We start from the raw sequence: 21,831 nt of genomic DNA, 5'->3' as shown, positions 1-21,831 counted from the left end.
CCTTGGGTTCACTTTGTTACCTCTTTCTACCATCCCAGATATAATAACCCTTGAAGAATATGATTAGAGTATAAGCTTAGGGAAAAGGAGCCAAAGAAACTTTTAGTCTAAGTAAGGAGTTTTCAAATTGTTCAAATGTGCCTTGGGAATAGGGGTGAGAACTACAAGGGGAGGCTTCCTCCCATTTTCAACACTATTTTTATATTTTATATATTAGGTTTCAATACACAATTTCATTCGGGGAAAAAAAGGCAGGGTTCCATTGTTTTAAATAAATACAGGCTGAAAGCCAAAGGTCTGTCTACGGTTTAGCTTCAAATGGGAAAAAGGAGCTTTTCATTTTCACATGTGGTCCAGTACAGCACAGGAGGGCTAGAGGTTTCAAATAAGAGTACTGGGCCAAAGACTCATTAATAGAGTGATTCTTTCCAGATTCTTCTGCATGCTTTCTTAGAAACATGTGACAAGGACTGGCTACTAGATGAGGATTTGAGTCTTCAGGACCTCTCTCCTGTCCTCCTCTCCCTTGGAGACATTCCGTTTTACCCACCACATTTCCTCCACCCCAAAAGAATTCAAATCACACATTAAGGCTACTGATGGGAAATAAAATCTACAAAAATTCAGTTGGAACAAATGACTTTTTAAAAATCAGTTTTTAACATGGAAAATATAAACTAACCTGTTGTTGCACACTATACAAGGCCTGCTGAGGTTGTGAATATTGCTGGAAAAAAGATTTTTAAAAGAAAAATATGGACATTAGTTTTAGTCATTCTCAAAAAGCCATATACATATATATATACATTCAAATACATAACCAGAATTAAACCAAAAAGAAATTTTCTGGAACATCTACACTTCATCTAAAATAAACAAAATAATGATTACTTATACTTTGGGATTCATCAAGAATGGAATTTTATTCAAATAATTAAGATACAAGAACTTAAGAATTTTGACTATGCAACTACATCTCTCTGTATGTCCTGGGCATAAAGAATTTTTATCACCAGAATAAAACAATAAGCATAATAGAACCCCACAACTATTCATTCTTTAAAATGTGAAGGTACCTACCCTAGCTACTCAGATTTGAAAGTTCTGCATGTCACATATTAAAACCCATTAAAGATTCACCTGTTGCAATGCTGCTGCTGCAGCTGCAGCTTGTTGCTGCAATGCTGCAGTTTGAGTTAACTGATAGTTTGCTGGGGTTTGTGTAGTAAGGCCTGCTGCTGCCAATGCAGTTTGCTGTGTGTAAATGGTAGGAGATGCTCCAAGGAGTGATGGCTGCTGAACACCCAATGCAGCTAAAATGAGATTAGAAAGAGGGGGAAAAAAAATCAAGATTATTTGGATCCTGTCCAGGAATTTTCAATGAGTGCTTAGTAATGAATTACAGTCTGTCACTGCTTAGTAAAAACCTAAAGAAAAATTTTACTAATGCTTGTTGAATTTAAATGATTCATGCCCCACCTCAGATTCCAATGGCTTTATATTAAATATATGCTCAAGTCATGACAGATATAAGAAAACATTAATCTATAAATTAAACTACAGAATGAACCCAACCAACCTTACCTAGACCAAGTGGCTAAAGTACCCTTGAGAAATATTTTTAGTAAGAAAAGCAGAAAATAAACCATCTTATTTTACTAATCTAGAATGTATTATCTTCAAGCAGATTAGAATCATACATTAAGGACAGCGTTGCTGGAAGTGATCCACCCTTAAAACATCCTACTGGAGAGAATTTTCATGTACTTCTACTCTATTAAAGAACTGTAAAACTAGGAAACAGACAATAGGAACAGTTTAAAAACACAAAGCACTAAACAGCAGTCTAGCACTGCACTTCCCCAAACTGTATCTCCTAGAGTAATGACTAGCTTCCTGGGACATTAAAGTTTGGGAAAAAGGGGTTCAAGGTTTAAAAAGTTTAGAAAACAGTGAATTAATAAGCACATATTTTTACTGCAGGAATCCTCAGAACCTTTAATATGCCACTAAGCATTGTGAATCTCAAAGAGGTCGCCATAAAAACAATATTTGCTCATGTAACACTCCATTTTCCAAAGCATCTTGCTTATATCTGAGAATAACTAAAAAAAATGCTGCTCTATAGCTACTAAGTTAATAACCCTACAGAAAGAACAAGATTGTGCCTTACAGGAAAAGAACAGAAATCATTAATGAATTAACCAAAGCACATAGTCTAGAATCTACCAGAAAATCTTTAGAAGTGTGAGGTTCATCATCGATCAGTTGTTTAAGAGTCCAGGTTAATTCTACTCAAAGGTAAAACAAACCAACAACAAACTTAGGCAAAAACAAACAAACAAATCCCAGAAATCATGTTTGGAATTAATATAAATTACAAATTATCCCCTGCTAAAACACTGGTTTTTAAAAATTAAAAAAGGTTGAGGAAAAAAAAAAAAGAATCTAAGGTGGGGAAAAAAACCTACTGAATGTCCTGAATACACAATTCTAGACCCTTACAACATTAATCTCTTATTCCCTTTTTTTTTTTGCGGTACGCAGGCCTCTCACTGCTGTGGTCTCTCCCATTGTGGAGCACAGGCTCAGGACGCGCAGGCTCAGTGGCCATGGCTCACGGGCCCAGCCGCTCCGCAGCATGTGGGATCTTCCCGGACCGGGGCACGAACCCATGTCCCCTGCATCGGCAGGCGGACTCTCAACCACTGAGCCACCAGGGAAGCCCTGTTTTTGTTTCTTAAATTTTTATTGGAGTACAGCTGCTTTACAATGTTGTGTTAGTTTCTGTTGCACAGCAAAGTGAATCAGCTATACGTATACATATATCCCCTCTTTTTTGGATTTCCTTCCCATTTAGGTCACCACAGAGCACTGAGTAGAGTTCCCTGAGCTACACTAGGTTCTCATTAGTTACCTATTTTATACATAGTAGTACATATACGTCAATCCCAATATCCCAATTCATCCCAATCCCCCTGCCCCAATATGTCTGTTCTCTACCTCTGTGTCTCTATTTCTGCTTTGCAAATAAGTTCATCTGTATCATTTTTCTAGATCTCTCTTGTTTTTAAGGTAAGTCAGACGCCACAGATGGGCAGAAAGGAGAAACCAAGACTAACAAAGTTAATTTAAATAGAAAGAAATGAGAAATGACTTAACACCAACGTAAATTCAAAATGAAGTTAACTGCAGTGAGAATGGAGATAAAGGTAATGAAACTAGGGCACAGGTTCTAACCAGTAGTTCCTGTTAACCTTCTGAAACTGTGTGTAAAATTACAGACAAGAAAGTCCAAAGCTTTCATCAGATTTTCAAAAGGATAACGGACCCAAAAAAGGTTAAGAACCACTGTTTTAGGACAACAAAAGCAAAATTCTCTTGTAAACACAAGACAGGGAAAGAACCTAGGAAAAATTATTAGTATTTAAAATTCTTAGATTGGGATGTTCTGCACTTGACAAAAGTAACATCTTGTGATTCAAGTACCATACCCGCATGCATCTCCTTCACCCACCTGAGCTCTGACCTCAGATCTGCTGGTACCAATTTCCAGAACACCGGAAAGTACTGACAGCTGCCACAGAAGGGCTCAGGGCTAATAGAAAGAGCTCTTTTTTTCCTACACAGCATTTAGTAAGTGGGATGATAGCTGATATCCACAATCTCTTTTCCACTGCTGACAGTCAATGTGATGAATTAGAAACTACAAAGCAGACTGATTGGTAGGAGAACTTTATGGGAAGGAAATTGACATTGTAGTAGTTGCTGCGCACTACTAGCTAGTTAATTCAAATTTTGTGAAATCACTGTGCATGTGGTTGTGGCTTTTATATGTCTGTATAATGTAGCTCTCTTTAAAATCATTTACCTTTGCGATTTTAACCTCAATAAAGTACATTTCATTAAAATTTATTAATGCTCCTCTTTTTTGTGGCTATCTAAGAAGGTATCCTTGAAAAACCTGTTCATAGCATTCTCCACTCTTCTTGTGAATTTCTATAATCAATATTCTGTAAGATAATTCTATACTTACAAAGTACAAAGGTATGAATCTCTGACTTAATCTTTCTCTCTCCATAAGTGGCCTAACACTTATCAGTTGGAGATTTTTTTCCAATTACCCAGATTGGAACAGTCTGTTCATTTATCTGTACCTGATTCAATATGATTGTTGAAGGCCTCATGGCCCATCTGAAACAGATATACTTATAACTATGTAACAATACTTCCACAGACAAACCTATGAAACGAGCCCTAAATGACCAAAGGCTACCAGAGGTTAATAAGTAAATCTAAGGGGTAAGTTTCCTTAAAGCTTTAAGGACAAATGTAAAATATATTATTTTCTAAAATGTAAAATCAGTTTCATATGACTGAAGCTTTCATTTTATGACATACTAGTAGTTATGACATACTGAATACCAGTGAACACACCATTAAAACACATAAGAGAAACCTGTCCCATCTGTTGTCCCTTGATCTTATCAAACTCACAAATTTAAAAATCCTTATTACCCTTATACCTAAGATGTATTATCCATCTTTACTAAGATGGGTGATCCTTCTGAAATAATAAAATTCAAAACCTCATATATATATATATACACACATATGCATAACTGAATCACTTTGCTGTACACTTGAAACTAACACAACACTGTAAATCAGCTATACTTCAATCAAAAAAAAAACTACTTAGAAGCAGACTTAGGCTAAAAAAACAAAAAATCTCTGGGACTTCCCTGGTGGCACAATGGTTAAGAATCGCCTGCCGGGCTTCCCTGGTGGCGCAGTGGTTGAGAGTCCGCCTGCCAATGCAGGGCACACGGGTTCGTGCCCCGGTCCGGGAAGATCCCACGTGCCGCGAAGTGGCTGGACCCGTGAGCCATGGCCGCTGAGCCTGTGCGTCTGGAGCCTGTGCTCCACAACGGGAGAGGCCACAACAGTGAGAGGCCCGAGTACAGCAAAAAAAAAAAAAAAAAAAAAAAAAGAATCGCCTGCCAATGCAGGGGACACGGTTCGCGCCCCGGTCTGGGAAGATCCCACATGCCACAGAGCAACTAAGCCCGTGCGCCACAACTACTGAGCCTGTTCTCTAGAGCCTGCGTGCTGCAACTACTGAGCCCACACACCTAGAGCCTGTGCTCTGCAAGAAGAGAAGGCACCGCAATGAGAAGCCCAAGCACCGCAACGAAGAGTAACCCCTGCTCGCCGCAACCAGAGAAAGCCCGCACACAGCGACGAAGACCCAATGCAGCCAAAAATAAATAAATAAATTTACATAAATAAATAAAAAATAAAAACAAATAAAATAATAAAAAAACAAAAAACCCTCAAGCTAATCCGAGAAACTTCATTTTTTTCATCTTTTGCAAAATTTTTTTAAGGCACTCGTCAAGCAATGCTTTATCCTTCGAAATTTCCATATATCAATATATGTTCAAAAGCAATCTTACACTGTATGGAAAGAAAAACAACATAAAGACGTGGGGGATTCTCTTTATAACTTGTGGATTTACTAAAACACGTATAAACCCAAGTTTTAAATCAAGTGAACAAGTCTCCTAAGTGTCATCTTCAACTCAACATCCTTCCTAAAAAGTGATCTTTAAAGATTAGATTTCATAGAAATTCAAAACTTTTGATGCCCTCATACACAGATAACTTTCTTACAATCAGACAACTCACTGGTCAAGGCATTGCTATTGCTTTTGAGGTACTATTCTAAGCCCATAATGTACCCAAATAACTGGAAATACTCATTACTTTTTAAGAATTAGAAATTAAGGCATTAAGAATAAGAAATTAAGGGAGTCAAAGGTACAAACTTCCAGTTGTAAAATAAATAAGTCATGGGCATATTAAAAAAAATTAAGGCACAAAATAGTATTTTAAATATAACATATTCTAAATGTTGTAATCTTCTATACTAACCACATTGTTCAATACACTAGCCACCAGCCATATATGGTTATTTCAATTTAAATTAGTGAAAAGTAAATAAAATTAGAAATTCAGTCCCTCAGTCACATTAACCACATTTCAAGGGCTCAAGAGCTACATGTGGCTAGTGGCTACCATATTAGATAATGAAGACACAGAATATATTCATCATCACAGAAAATTCTACTTAGTGGAGAGAACTGTTCTATAAAGAAGAGGCAAAGCCTTAAATAAGTCAGTGTTATATGGGAGTCTCTATAAAGATTAATAGCCTGGCAGACAACAGCTCTTCCACTCTCTTGAAGTTCCATGGAAGTGATGACTAGTGATCCTGGCCATAGTCTCTTGTAGCTACTACTCAAGTATGTTGGTCAACCCTCCCAGGAAGTTAAAGACACTATTTGTAATGTCATGATTTCTTCCATCCTTGAATGCCTCAGATATCTACCTAGTTTTCAACTCCATTTCTTTCAACGAGTTTTGTATCACCCAAAGTTAATATTCCAACTTTCAAGGTTACTTCCATTTTCAGCTATAATAGAACAAAATTATTTCCCAGATCATAAAACACATAGTGCAAGAGAAGCCACAAATGCATAAACATGAGTTGCACACTCAACTAAGGATAGAGAGACGGGCACTCACTGGTGTGTAGTTTGGTATGTTGATGCAGCTCTCACTGGATGAGAGCACAAATAAGGCAAGCTCAGAGGATAAGGGAGAAAATATGTATTAACAATGAGGCTTAACCTTAACAGATTTCTGTGCATTTTTTTTTTTTTTACTCTTAGAACAATGTTTTGGAGACAGTTTCTTGTTACATAGCAGTAGTAGTGTTTAACAAGAGTTAAGCCCACACCAATAGCAATCTTTTTGGCCATGCTGGCTTGCAGGATCTTAGTTCCCTTACCAGGGATCAAACCTGGGCCCCGGCAATGAAAGTGGGCAAAGCGCCGCATCCTAACCACTGGACAGCCAGGGAATTCCTGCAATCTTCTTTTTCTACCAAATGAGTTGGAAATATCCAGCTCTATCAAGACATAACGAATATAAGTATACATAGTACATCAGCTATTATTTGTTTGAAAAGGATCATGAATCTTGCAGTTTAACAATTTGAACTTCTGACTCAAGAGATAGGGGTTTTAAAAGACAACCAGTGGGCCAGATTAAAGAGGTAGAAAAAATGAAGTCATATTTTATGGAAGCATCTTTAGTGTTCATCAACAAATGAATGGATAAAGAAGATATGGGGTATACATATACAACAGAATACTACTCAGCCATAAAAAAGAATGAAATCTTGCCATATGCAGCAATATGGATGGACTTGGAAGGCATTATGCTAAGTGAAGTAAGTCAGACAGAAGAAAGACAAATACTATACGATATCACTTATATGTGAAATCTAAAGAATACAACAAACCAGTGATTATAACAAAAAAGCAGGTTCACAGATACAGAGAACAAACTAGTGGTTACCAGCGGGGAGAAGGCAGGGATGGGTAAGATTGGGGTGGGGGAGCGGGAGGTACAAACTACTGAGTGTAAGATAAGCTAACAAGGACATATAGTACAGCACAGGAAATATAACCAATATTTTGTAATAACTTTAAATGAAGTGTGACCTTTAAAATTTGTACAGGGGAGACTTCCCTGGCAGTCCAGGGGTCAAGACTCCATGCTTCCAATGCAGGGGGTGCAGGTTCCATCCCTGGTCAGGGAACTAAGATCCCACATGCTGCATGGCACAGCCAAAAATAAATAAAAATTTTTAATTAAAAAAAAAAATTTGTATAGGGAATTCCCTGGCAGTCCAGGTTAGTGCTGGGTGCTTTCATTGCCATGGGTCCGAGTTCGATCCCTGGTCAGGGAACTAAGATCCCTTAAGTCGCATGGCACAGCCAAAATAAATAAACTAATAAAATAAAATAAAATTCATATAAAACAATTTTAAATGAAGTCACATTTAAAACAATTGTATTAGCCTCAGTCACCTGTGTTAAAGTACCACATAGCACTATGATCTTAACTCCGGAACTAGTTCATTTTTTGGTCTATAGCCAGAATGTAGTCATCTTACAAATGGTCAAAGAAATGGGTGAGAAAATAGGTCTGAATTGGCTAAATCCACCCAAACATTTTAATACTGTTGCAATTATGTACATATACACATGCAAATATTTTGAGTCAAATATACTGAAGATACTCCTAAGTCACTATAATTAATCTAAGGGATATTTAAAGATTCAGTCAGTGATTTGCCAGCTCTCTCTCTCAATGTCCCTTTACACGACAGAAAATTGTTAAGCTTTCAAACCTTAAAGCTCTGGTCCCAATTATGACTGTCATTGAATATGTAATACAGCACTTCAGCTAGGAGATAGAAAAGAGGGTAAATATTTAAAAAGAAGTATTTCAGTGTAGGAGATATGAGAAATGAGGCTGGAAATACAGAAGATCCTGAATACCATCTCAAGGAATCTGGACTGTATTCTAAAAGTCCTTGAAGATATTTTTGAGGATGAATAAAAGAACAGAGTAATGGAAGAAACAATAACCACTATTTTGAGGTCCTAACATTGGACTCTTCTGTGACCTTCTGTTGATAAACAAATTTCTTCACTTTTCTGGGCCTCAAATTCTTCATCTGTTAGAAAAAAGAACTGAGACAGAATCTAGTTCAGGGCCCATTCAGCTTCGGAAAGTTCAGTAATTTAGATAGAAATTATGCTTTAGGAATATCATATCTGACTGGAGCTGGGGGAGAAATAATAAGCAACATATCCAGTAAAAGAGGAAAGCAAATAAAAGCAGTGAGAACTTAATAGAGAATAATAAATATAGAGTATGACTAAGTGATACATGGGGAAAAGAGCATCCTGACTTAAGTGAATGATTTACGGTAAGCATCACAGATTAGGATATAAAGCTTTGGGAAACGTATGGAAGGGCCTGAAAGTTAGGTGAGAGACTTTGGCATAAGATCTGCAAGCAAGAGAAAGCTGATGCAGTTATCTACATGTAAAGTGCAAAGGGCCTAAATGTAAAATAGAGGAATATATTTGAGGCATTTTCAAGGGGGGAAAAAGTCAAGGTTTGATATATGTTTGAATACGGGAAATAAAGGAAAAGAAAATTAAATGACAGACATGTAGAAATTACTAACTCCTTAATTGAACAGACTCAGCATTAAAATTAATCAGAAACAATTCAAATACTGATCTTGGACTTTACGACAGATTTCAGCAATAAAGTGCTAGTGTGCATGCTTTTACTGAAGTTTTTAATCTTATTTTAAATACGTCACCTGTGTGAATGCACTGAAATTTTCAAATCACTGTTAGCTGAGAATTTTCAGAGTTAGTACAAATGCAAGATAACCTTGCTAGAAAATGGAATAGCAAAGCCATTAACTGAACAAAACCACCTTAAGTTATATACAAAAAGGAAACAGTAGTAATTTTTTATATTGCTTTCAGGAGAAAATGAGTCAGATACATAGCCACAAAGATCAAAATATTTCATTTGAACTGAATTATTCAGTTAACCTTTTTCTGTTGCGTGATTATTTGATTTATGACATTGACCTCTGATACTAATATATCTGGCATGCATATATATATATATATTTTTTTTTTTTTTTTTTTTTAACTAGAATAAAACAGGTAGCTATACTATTACCCAGATTAAGTCCTTTTAATGCTCTTTGCTGAAATTTTTTCTCAAATTGTAGTTGAAGCTGCCAGGAGAAAACTTAAGGCATTATATACTTAGGCTAAAATGTTCTCCATTGAAATGAGGTGTAAATAAAACTATAAGGTTTTTAAGGTGTAAACAAAATTCTAATTGCCTTAGGGTTGAAAAAAATTCAACTTTGATAGAAATTAGTTTGGCTCTGAGAATCAACTCTAATAAGATAATGATTAGTCACAAAGACTTGAAAATGAAGGCTAGAAAATATTGTATCAGGCTTTCAGGAAACAGCTCAAAATATAGCACCTAAAAATTAAATATTTTAATAAAAACATTGTCACTAGAATTCCACTTAGAAACTACTCCAGGATTTTTGTAAGAAAACTAAGCACAGATGCTAACAAAACACTTGCCTAGTTACTGAAGTCATAATGTATCAATAAAATATCAGATTTTATTAAAAAAAAACAATATATATCAGATTTTGAAAAACTGTGATTAATGACAGGTCCCAGAAAATCCATAAATAATTTCCTACAGCACAAATAGAAACTGTTGGGCTTCCCTGGTGGTGCAGCAGTTAAGAATCCGCCTGCCAATGCAGGGGACACAGGTTCGAGCCCTGGTCCGGGAAGATCCCACATGCCGCGGAACAACTAAGCCCGTCTGCCTAGAGCCCGTGCTCCGCAACAAGAGAAGCCATGGCAACGAGAAGCCCACGCACCACAACGAAGAAGAAACCCCGCTTGCTGCAACTAGAGAAAGCCCATGCGCAGCAACAAGGACCCAACTCAGCCAAAAATAAATAAATAAACTTATTAAAAAAAATAGAAGTTTTAAAATGAAAACAAACAGTATAGTATACATTTAAGTAATTATAATACAAATGTTAAGAGCTACAGACAATAGAATTCCACCATAACAGCTATTCTACTGGAACAATACTGGTACGAAATTAAAACAAATTATATGTAGGAAAAAACAGGTAAACATGCTTAGTTTACCAAAATACCAGTACACAGCACTTGTTTCTGGACACAAAGTAGCTGCTAATAATTCCTGTTTCAACAAAACTAAGTCATTGGGACTTCCCTGGTGGTGCAGTGGTTAAGAGTCCTCCTGCCAATGCAGGAGACATGGGTTCGAGCCCTGGCCTGGGAAGATCCCATATGCCGTGGAGCAACTAAGCCCGTGTGCCACAACTACTGACCGTGCGCTCTAGAGCCCACGAGCCACAACTACCGAGCCACGTGCTGCAACTACTGAAGCCTGCGCGCCTAGAGGCCGTGCTCCGCAACAAGAGAAGCCACCGCAATGAGAAGCCCACACACCGCAAGGAAGAGTAGCCCCCGCTCGACGCAACTAGAGAAAGTCCACGCACAGCAACGAAGACCCAACGCAGCCAAAAAATAAATAAATTAATAAATAAATAAATTTATTAAAAAAACTAAGTCATTATCAGGTTCCCCACTATTTAACACAGAGGAGAAATATTTGGATCTGAATAAACATAATCTTTAACTATTATTTTATATTATTTTCAGTTGTCTGCAGAAGTAACTGTTGATCATTTAACCCCTCAAATCAAGAGTAATTAAAATAACAACCCTAATGTATCCATTTCCTTAAAGAGAAAGGTCACCAGGACTTCCCTCGTGGCACAGTGGTTAAGAATCCACCTGCCGATGCAGGGGACACTGGATTGAGCCCTGGTCTAGGAAGATCCCACATGCTGCGGAGCAAATAAGCCCGTGCGCCACATCTACTGAGCCTGCACTCCAGAGCCCGCGAGCTCCAACTACTGAAGCCCGCGCGCCTAGAGCCTGTGCCCCACAACAAGAGAAGCCACCGCAATGAGAAGCCCGCACACCACAACAAAGAGTAGCCCCTGCTCGCCGCAACTAGAGAAAGCCTGTGCACAGCAACGAAGACCCACCGCAGCCCAAAATTAATTAATTAATTAATTAATAGAAAAAGAGAAAGGTCACCTATATAACAAGATAATCATGTCCATCATATTTAGAACACCGAAGTTAGACGATCACATTGTCTCTGCAACTGACCTCAAATAACAAAATTTTAAGTAAAATGCAGCAAAGAACTAGTACCAGGTATGTCATAAATAAAAATATATTCAAATTAACAGAATAAGGTGAAACTTTTCTGGGTACTCAAAGAAACCCAAAATTTCATTCTGTAAACTCCTTAGGAAACTTGCTTTAATTTTCAAACCATAAGTCAAGAAACAGTATAAAAAAAAAAAAAAAAGTCTTCCTAAGAGCAATGGGAAGAAATATTGAAACAAACACTTTCAACGACATATTTTGTTACTTTATTTTGAAAATGACTTTTTGTTGACTTTATTTTGAAAACGTAAATATTCATTTGCTCCTTTTACATCTATTTATCATTTTCCTTTGCTTGATAAATTCTTTAGAGCTGGTGTTTCTACTTTAAATTCAAATAACTGAAAACCAGTCATGTATAGTTTTTATAAAGTATGGATTAATACATTTATTTTTAAGTATAACTTATGAATACTGACACCTTAACATGACAAATGAGGAACCTCTAACATAATTAAACCAATTAATCAATTTAATGTTTGAAAAACTATATATAACTGTCCAAACTGCTGTGTAAAACAGATTTTTGCTAGTTGGTCCATGAATTTTTAAAAGAAGCTTCACAGATAAGCTTAAAACATACAGCATTTGCAAACTTTTTTACAATATTATGCATAGCCTAATTCACATAGTTTTATCTCCAACCCGACATACATCTACAGTACATGTGTTCAGAAGACGACTGACCTGGCTGAGATACCGCAGTGGCTGTAAACTGAGTAGCCCATGGCGGATTCTTCTGTCCTCCAAACTGAGCCATGATAAAAGGGGGAGGGAGAAAACCTTCACTTGTTTGTCTTCTATAGCAGCGATCTATTAAGAAATGATCCACAGGTTAAAGTTCAACCAAACTACAAATATCACAAAAGTATTATTTTAAAGAAATGTTCAATTTGTCAAGGACATCTTTGTAGGCCAAGTATAAATAACAAGGGGCATATGAACGTCCGATATGCAGGAAAAACATTTCACATCAAGTAGTTCACCAAAAGTACCCAATTTCAATATATGACATTTGGGGTAGACTTACAAGAAAGGCACTTCCTTCTGCGACTACAAACTGTCACATTTAAAGAGAATACCATCTGTTGTTTTCTATCCAATTCTTAACAATAAAAAGTACACAGCCTTACGTTCAAAAGAAATATAGCCTGCGTGTTTCTTTTGGCAATGAGCTGGGGGCTGAAAGTGGAGAAATCAATAACGGAAGCTGGGACGAGACACCGAATAAGGGGATTCAAGAATATCATTTAAATAACGAACATCTCCTTACTTTCTAGAGCAGGGAAGGAACTGGGGGGCTCCTTTTCTCTCCCCTCCCTCGAGGGGAAAGACAGTTGAAATAATGGTTGCCCCTTAAAGAACCATCGCGAAGACCCCTCCACCCAAAATCAAGCCAGAAGAGGCGAAGATCTCAGCCCTCGCACTCCCTTTCCCCCCACTCCTCGGAGAGGCCAGAGCTCTGCCATCCATCTTCCTCCAGCCCTAGCTCCTCGCGGGCCGCAGACCAGGGGAGGCGGAATCCTCCGTCCCACGAGCCAAGGCGAACGCCAAGAGGGGGATACCGAGAGCCCTGATCCCCTTAAGCCCCCGGCGGGGCGGAGAAGGCCTCCACCCCCCAAAAGCCGTGCCGCCGTGAGCGGTCCCGACGTCCCGGACCGCAGCCCAGGAGGCTAAAGCCTCAGCGGCTCGAGAGCTAGGGACGGCGGTCAGCAGTCCCTTCGAGGCCGCCAGGCCGAGGATGAGGCTGATGGTCGCCGGGGACACCCGAGGGGCCGCCGGAAAAAAGCGAGGCGGTGGGGGAGGGGCCGGCCGCGCGGGGCCTGCTCCGACCCGCACAAAAGGGACCGTGTCCCTCCCGTCCCAGTCCCACGAGAGGCCCACCGTCGCCGGCCTACGGACGCCGTGCTACCAAATCGGTCGCTCCCAGCCCTTCCGCGGATCCGACTGGACGTTAAGAACCCCGGCTCAGCCGCCGGCCGCTCCAACCGCGAGGACCAGACCTTCACCTGAACCCGGTCCCGGTTAACACCGAAGCCATTTCAAACCCGTCAGCCTTACGCGCATGCGCCAACTTCCCCCTTTTCCTCCGCGCCTCTCCCCTCCTCCCCATCTCTCCGAGGAACGGCGCTTACGGGCCTGCGTTCTACGTGCGCGCTTACCAGCGAGACTTCAAGGCGCTCACCCCTCATACTACGCAGCTAGAACTAGAGCGCGCCTAAGAAGGGTTACCTTGGCCTCGCATAATAATGAGCCTGTGTCTCTGCGCAAGCTCAAAGGAAAAGGCTTCCCTGAGTGTGGGAAGGAAAGGAATCGGCAGTCACGTGATCCGATAAGGCTTCCGCCATTTTGTGTTTTTTCGCTTTTTTTTGTACAAGTATTTGGGAGAATGGATATATCCAGTGGCATCTGCTAACTTTTTTTAAAAATTGAGATGAAATTCTTTTAACGTATAATTGACTGCTCTAAGTATTTTCTGTTGTACAATTCAGGGGCTTTTAGTATCTAAATACGAAAAGCAACCACCATCGCCTCCTCCCTTGAGACAAACCCCTACCCATTAAACAGTCACTGCTTAATCCCTGCTCCCTCCAGCCCCAGGCAGCCACTAATCGGCTTTCTCTGTATGGATTTACCTGTCCTAGACATTTCATATTAATAGAATCATACAACATACGGCCTTTCGTGGCTAGCTTTTGTAATTTACTATATTGTGTCCAAGATTCAAGTTGTAGCAGGCATCAGTACTTCATTCGATTTTATAGCTAAAATAATTATCTTTAATGGATAATACCACATTTTATTTATCCATTTGTCAGTTGATCTTTTGGATTGTCTCCACTTTGGGGCTATTATGAATAATGCTGCTATGAACATTCACATACAAGTATTTGTTTGAACTCCTGTTTTCAATTCTCTTAGGTTTATACCTAGGAGTGGAATTCTGGGTTACTTGGTAAATTCTATACTGAACTTTTTGAGGAACTGCGAACCTGTTTTCACAGTGACTACACCAGTTTACATTCCCAGGGTTAACAACATAAAGTATCCATTCTATGAATATGGAGTATCTTTCCATTTATTTAGGTCTTTTAAAATTTCTTTCAACATGTATTACGTATTTCAGAGTTCAATTTCTCACATCTCTTTTTTTTTCCTGGCCACACCACAGTCTGTGGAATCTTAGTTCCCAGATGAGGGATCGAACTGGCCCTGCCAGTGGAAGCGTAGAGTTGTAACCACTGGATCGCCAGGGAATTCCCCCCAAGATCTGTTTTTAAAAGATTACTGTTTTAAAACGTCACTCATGGGACTTGGCCCAGGTTTTGTCCCTGGTCAGGGAACTAGATCCCACATGCTGCAACTAAGAGTTCACATACTGAAACTAAAGATCCCACACATGGCAACACAGATCGTACATGTCGCAACTAAGACCCTGAGCAGACAAATAAATAAAATTTTAAAATATTTATTTGGTTGCATCTGGGTCTTAGTTACAGCAGGTGGGCTCCTTAATTGTGGCACGCAGGCTCCTTAGTTGCAGCATGCATGTGGGATCTAGTTCCCTGACCAGGGGTGGAATCTGGGCCCCCTGCATTGGGAGTGCGGAGTCTTAACCACTGTACCACCAGGGAAGTCTCAATAAATATATTTTATTTATTTATTTATTTATTTATTTACTTTTTGTTTTTGGCTGTGTTGCGTCTTTGCTGCTGTGTGTGGGCTTTCTCTAGTTGCAGTGAGCAGAGGCTACTCTTCATTGCGGTGCGCAGGCTTCTCATTGTCGTGGCTTCTCCTGTTTGGGAGCTTGTTCTCCAGGTGCACAGGCTTCAGTAGTTGTGGCACACTGGCTCAGTAGTTGTGGCCTGCGGGCTCTAGAGCGCAGGCTCAACAGTTGTGGTGCACAGGCTTAGTTGCTCCGCGGCATGTGGGATCTTCCCAGGCCAAGGCTCGAACCCGTGTCCCTTGCACTGGCAGGCAGATTCTTAACCACTGTGCCACCAGGGAAGCCCCAATAAATATTTTTTTAAAAATAAAATATTACTCAAGCTGTTGTCTAAAGAGCATCTAAAAGATAAAGGCAGGAATTTCCCGGCAGTCCAGTGGTTAGGACTTAGTGCTTTCACTGCCTGGGTTCAATCCCTGGTCCCTAGTCCCTGGTGGGGGAAATAAGATATAGATAAAGGATATTAGTTGAGCTGTTTATTCTTTCATCCCCTAGGGTGTTGCCCAGGTCTGTTTGTATGTTCAGCATCTCACATGTCACCCTTTCAACCAGTCAGGAAGAATGTGGAAAATGTAGTCTCTAGCTGCCCAGCTGAACCTGGGGAGGAGGTGGGGAAGGGGAGGTGGAGGGGAATGGAGTTGTTCCCATCAGTAGAAGGAAGAAGAGGACTACCAGGATGCTACAGAGAAGTAGGTTTCAAACTAGATGAATTTAAAGTAACTTATTTTTCTGTGATATTTGCTGGAATATCACTAGACACCTATTGTCAGTATATTTTTTCATTTCAGGTTTCAATAAATACTTTAGGATGTCAACTTTAAAATACTGTTAGCATACTGTGTTCAGGATTAAGTTTTATTAAACTAATGATACATCCAAGGGAGGGCATGAGTCAATCTAGAGCCAAGTTGATTAACAGCTTTGCTAAAAACTAGGAGTGTGAGCTTAACCACTTTAAGCTCCTGAATTGATCTGTAAAGTGGGGCTGATAAGAGTCCTTACTTAATAGCATCACTGTGGGGATAAATAGCTTACATAAAATGCAAGGCTTCTGCCTCATAATAAGGATTCCATAAGTGTAGCCATCTTGATTTTGTGTTGAACCCAATCCATACATTTGGTCATCTCCAAATATTAAATCTTATAGTCCTTTGTAGTTAAAAATTTTATTGGATATTAAATTTTAAAAATATGATTTTGAAGAGGAAAGAAAAATTAGACCACCAGGTGCAAAATAGAAGTATAAAATTTATTTAAAACGACCCACAAATTTCTGTGTAATCAGGAATGATACAATTTGCAATAGTTTTTTTAAAAACTCATGGCAAAATTTAAAATATAATTTCAATTACAGTATTCATTTAGCCTTATTCAGTTAGAACAATCAAAAAAAACTTTATGCTCTAAATAAATGAGACACACAGGAAAATATAATAGACACTTTTCACAACTATCTTACATGTATGTTTCAAAACTAGTACATTTCAAAGCATTTTGCTACATAAACATGAAATCATGTACAACTGCTGTGCACCAAAATTTAGCTTAATTAGGTCTTTCAAGTAACATGCAATTCCAACTCACAAGTCTTCAAGTACTGCTAGTAAGTGTTCCCTTGTATGCAGAGCACTACATATTGATCCTGAATAGAAATCATCATAATTAAGATTATCTCTTTCCCTTCTACATGTTGAAGTGCTTTCTCTTTAAACTGTTTCCCCCTTATGTTAAGAACCAAAAACAGATATATGTGGGGTTTGGAAATCTTTTCCTTACTAACCTATTTCAATGTATGGAATATTTAATACAGTAGGACGGCAATAGGTAAAATCCTCCAAAGGGAAAAACCAAAGGTACAAAATAAATAGTAAATACACCCCAAAGAGAGAAAAAGTCAGCTAGAGACAGGAATATTATTTTGTGAAATTGATAATTCTCTATTGGGAATTTAGTAGTACTCTACTTCACCATGGTGAAGAATCTGAATATTTTACTCCCGCTAATGATGAATATAATGTCTTCTCCTTCAAAACGGGATATTGATATGCATGTGAATCTATTTGGTAGGTCACCACGTATCATAAGAGAAAATGAAGAAACCAGAAATCAATGCTTTTCTTTCTGCTGAGTAGTTTTTCGACCTTCTCTTTAGGGAACACTTCGTGATTTCTTAGTAACCCAAAGAGGACCATCCACCCATACGTAACAATGCAAAAGCTGCCCTTTATTTTTAACCACAAAACCATTCTGGAAAAATATTTCTCTCAAAGCACCTATCACAATGTTATCTCATAAAAGTTTTTTTTTTTAAAGGCCATATATCTTTGTGTTTTTTTAAGAGCTCTTTTTGTAAAGTCCTATGTCATCAGCTATTTATTTTATAATGTCACAAAAAGGCATTAGTGAGGCTAGGCAGTTACTGAACTGAATCACCAAAAATGTTATTTGACTATTTAGGGCAGTCTGGCCTATGTTTTTTGTTAGTAACTCATAATCTACTGATGAAATAGGCCAACTTTCCTACCTCTTTATATTTATAAAGAGCTTACTAAAAACTTTACTAATACATCTCATTATTTTTCTTAACTCTCTGGGCCAAGGTATGTTTAATCTTTGACCCAGAGATTTGATGTGGCTGGAAAAGTGGAACAAAAAACAAAACAATTTCAAATAAGTGGGAGGCAGAGCTATCTCTTAGAGATGCCAAAAAGTTTACATTTTTACCATGAGTGCCTGGGAACCAAAATAATCAGTTTACCCAGCACATTCCCTTCAAGAAAATCGCATTTCAATTTACAAAAACAGTAAACTTCGATTATGAATTGCTGACCTTGGTCTTTAAAAATATTATTTAGGAGGTTTCCCTTTGTTTCAGTAGTACAGGGACATTCTTTAAACAACAAAGAAAAAAAATTTTTTTAGGGGAAAAAATAAAACGTCATTAATCTAAGCCCTAATGCAGAAGTCCTAGGAATTTGGGTAGACCTTCCAACGTATGAATAAGAAAATAGCTGGCTAAAATAAATAGTGGAGACAAAAATACCTCAGAAGCATATTTTCTCTACAATAAGTAGATTTTGTATTATTCTTAGATTAGGTCTGACAAAATTTCCACTCAACACTAAGTCATAGTTTATGGCACAGAAATGTGTTCAGCAGCCTGCAGATATTACCTGTTTTAGTTTCACATGGGTTGACTTGCTGTGTGATTTGAATCAAGCCATTTGCTATTCTTGCCAATCTGCAGCTTCCTCACCTGTAAGATGGGAACATTGTTCTCTGTCCAACCGTCAGTGTTGGGGAGAAAAAAGCAGCTCATAGGAAAGCAGTTTGATAGCCTAAAACATTATAAAGTACAAGGATTATAATTCTTCTTACTTCCATATTTGCTTTCAAAAGGGTTCCTCATTTTGAGCTGCTATTTTTCAGAAGAAACTGGTATGGAGTGGGGGGTAGAAACATTACAACTTGCTTTTGAGCTGGTACGTGAACCTGCGGGCTGCTTAAAGCAACAAAATTCTCCCTCTTTTCTGTCCCTTAACTTCCCCCTAGTGCACTCAAAAGAGCTTCTGATGACTGATTTCTATAAGAACTGTTCGGATTCCTTTCTGTCCACTTTTTAAACTGTCTCGCCCAGATCAAAAAACAGTTCCTATTATTGCCAACAACCAAATTCCAAAGGGGTAAATTTACATTAGAAAATAGAAACCATCCACAAAATTGAGCTGGGAGATAAGGAGGAAAACACGCAAAAAAAAAAAAAAACACCCCCAAAAACAAAAAAAACAACTTTCTATTCTATACATCAGGGGTCCCCAACCCCAGGGCCGCACAGCAGGAGGTGAGTAGCGGGCAAGCGATCAAAGCTTCATCTGCGGCTCCCCCATCACACCCGTCGCTCGCATTACCGCCTGAGCCATCCCCTCCCACCCCACCCCCCGTGGAAAAATTATCTTCCATGAAGCCGGCCTCTGGTGATAAAAAGGTTGGGGACCACTGCTATAGGTCACACCCGATGATTCAAAGTCACCAGTCAGACAATTGATAATTAGTATGATGCGTTACACAGAAATAGCAGAGCCAAACAGAGTGCTAGAATATGTAACTTCTTACACAACTTTTTGTAAAACACTCAAACACTAATAAAGTTGAGGGTCAAACATTGCTGGGATAGGTAAGGGGAACACTTGATGCTAACCTGGGGTTCCTAAAAACTGAATTTGCCTCTAACTGAAAGGGCTGAATAAAAGCTTTTAATTCTTTTTGGTATTATTCCAAAAAGGATTGGTGAAACAATTTTAAAAGACAGGAAAAGACAACCTGAGCTAGATCACTGCTATCCTTAAAATGAACCCTGTGTGTTTGTGTAGGGGACATGGGGGATGGAGACAGAACAGAGAGGGTGGAAGCAATAGAGTTTTAATTTAAAGAAAATTAAAGAGGATTAAAAACTGTAAAACGAATGAAAGTACACTTAGTGACATTGTAGCTTCAGTAAAATGAGTAAAGAAAAATAATAACAAGCAGAGTTTCTAGTCAAAGATGATAAGTTTATGCCTAGCCAAATGGAGAAGAAACCAATTTACTTTGCAATATAGTTTCTCCAAAAATGAAAATGTTTCTGACAGTTGCGAGATTTTTTTCCTGATAAATGAGACAAGAGAGAATGCCTTTCATAACAGCTGCTAGGAAATTTTTTTCTTTTTTCTTTTTAGGAAAACTAGGTTTATACTGTTAACCCAGGGTTTCCAAAGTTGCACCCACACATAAATGGGTTAAATCGACTAATGTATAACATTTCTACCTTAGACTAAGTTTTGCTTTAATTTAAGGGACATCTATGGCTGAACGAACTAGAAGAAAATTTATGACCCAGGCAGGGTCACGGACATCACAGTAAGGATGGGAAAGGAGCACAACCAACAAAGAAAAGATTAGTGTTAGACTTTTAAAGCTAGAAATATTAAACATTGCATACTAGCCAAAGAGAAACACATTTTGGTGCCCTTACAGAAGAAGGGAAAATGAGGAGTGGCAAAATTAGAAATACATTTGGATTACTTGAAGGAACAAAACACATGCCCTTTGAAGCAAACAATGGTATTCGATTGGGTGCCCAGAAGAAACTGGCATTGAAACAAAGTCATTCAGGTCCTGGAATGCAGAGAATTAAAGTTTGTAGAGTTCATTGTGGACAAAAAAAGTGATGTCCTGCATAAAAGCGAGCTCCACCATCTCCAAAATTAACAGAGGAACTTACACTCTTATTTTATACACTAGAGAAAAGCAAAGATTCCTATGTTCTCAAAACATTTTAAGGAAATACACAAATTCCACTTCTGATAAAGGACATACTGATTCTTTCCAAACTGTATTCCAGAGCCGTGGATGGCATCTTTTTTTAAGTTGAGAATTGTGTTTTATTCAGAGGACTTCCTGAGGAATTCAAGCCCAGGAGGCAATCTCTCAGATAGTTCTGAGGGACTGCTCCTGGCATCATTTTCTAAACCTGTTAGAAGAAAGCTCAACATGGAGCACAATTTGGTTTAGATAAATCCAGACTTCTTCAGAAATCAGAGCACTGATTCTATCACTTGGATAAGTGTGCCACAACCACTGACATTGAAGTTATACAAGTTCCATACATTTATGGGCAAGTTTAGGAGCTGTGCACAACAAAACTATTCTAATACTCATAGATAGTCCCATCAAAATAAACTATGCTGGGACTTAGTTGTGAGGCCAACTAGGCAAGAGTGTGAATAGACTGTACAACTATAGCTAGGGAGTATGTACAATAGAAATATACTTTCCCCAATTATTCCAACCATTCAGTCTTTTCTAACTCCTTATATATGCCAAACACTTGTTCGAGGGGAAATAAAAACCTGTACTCTATCAGTACTTGATATTTGTTTATTGAAATAGCAAATAGGACTATTGCCACATTTTGTGAGATGAATTAACAGGACAGCTTCATAGGTAAAAGTCATCTAGATTTCCCACACAAGGCCCACAGAACTCTGCAGGCAGGGAAATCTTGATCCAATTTCACTTAATTTCTTTCCCTGAACCACTCAGAAAAAAACTCAAAGCCATTTTATTTTTGACTTGTACCAAAAATAAGGTTACTTCGCAGCGATAAAATCCCCTGTGGGTGAGCAGATCAAGTCTGTTTTCCTACAGTCCTCTTAACCACAAAGTGGCCTTCACTTGACTGTTTAAATTTTAATTACAAACATAATTGCACATTGACACTCACATCTGCTATCTGAGCTCCAGTGATTGAATTGTATGTCTTCTAAGGTGTCTTCCAGGGCTGTGAGAGGCCTCTAT

The 21,831-nt window shown here is 38.5% G+C and overlaps 1 protein-coding gene across 3 annotated transcripts in view; it reads right to left on the bottom strand.

Moving 5' to 3' along the window:
* The window catches only part of CCAR1 (cell division cycle and apoptosis regulator 1), a 53,103-nt gene extending 39,257 nt beyond the window's left edge, over nucleotides 1-13,846 (bottom strand). For 2 of the 3 annotated variants that reach the window (XM_029245280.1, XM_029245281.1), the window contains exons 1-4: nucleotides 13,653-13,816; nucleotides 12,456-12,581; nucleotides 1,141-1,313; nucleotides 683-727 (exon numbers count right to left, since the gene is read on the bottom strand). In XM_029245280.1, the coding sequence (XP_029101113.1) occupies nucleotides 683-727; nucleotides 1,141-1,313; nucleotides 12,456-12,528 (291 nt within the window). In that variant the 5' untranslated portion in view covers nucleotides 12,529-12,581; nucleotides 13,653-13,816. Of the gene's footprint in view, nucleotides 1-682; nucleotides 728-1,140; nucleotides 1,314-12,455; nucleotides 12,582-13,652 lie in introns of all 3 variants that reach the window. The other variant, XM_029245278.1, reaches the window with a different exon arrangement.
* Nucleotides 13,847-21,831: the final 7,985 nt, after the last annotated feature.

The sequence above is a fragment of the Monodon monoceros genome, unplaced genomic scaffold, assembly GCF_005190385.1.
Source record: "Monodon monoceros isolate NGI ecotype Baffin Bay Population unplaced genomic scaffold, NGI_Narwhal_1 Super_Scaffold_4, whole genome shotgun sequence".
In the NCBI taxonomy this organism is placed as follows: domain Eukaryota; kingdom Metazoa; phylum Chordata; class Mammalia; order Artiodactyla; family Monodontidae; genus Monodon; species Monodon monoceros.
Note: the sequence above shows the minus strand (reverse complement) of the source record. Positions and strands in the feature narration are given on the sequence as shown.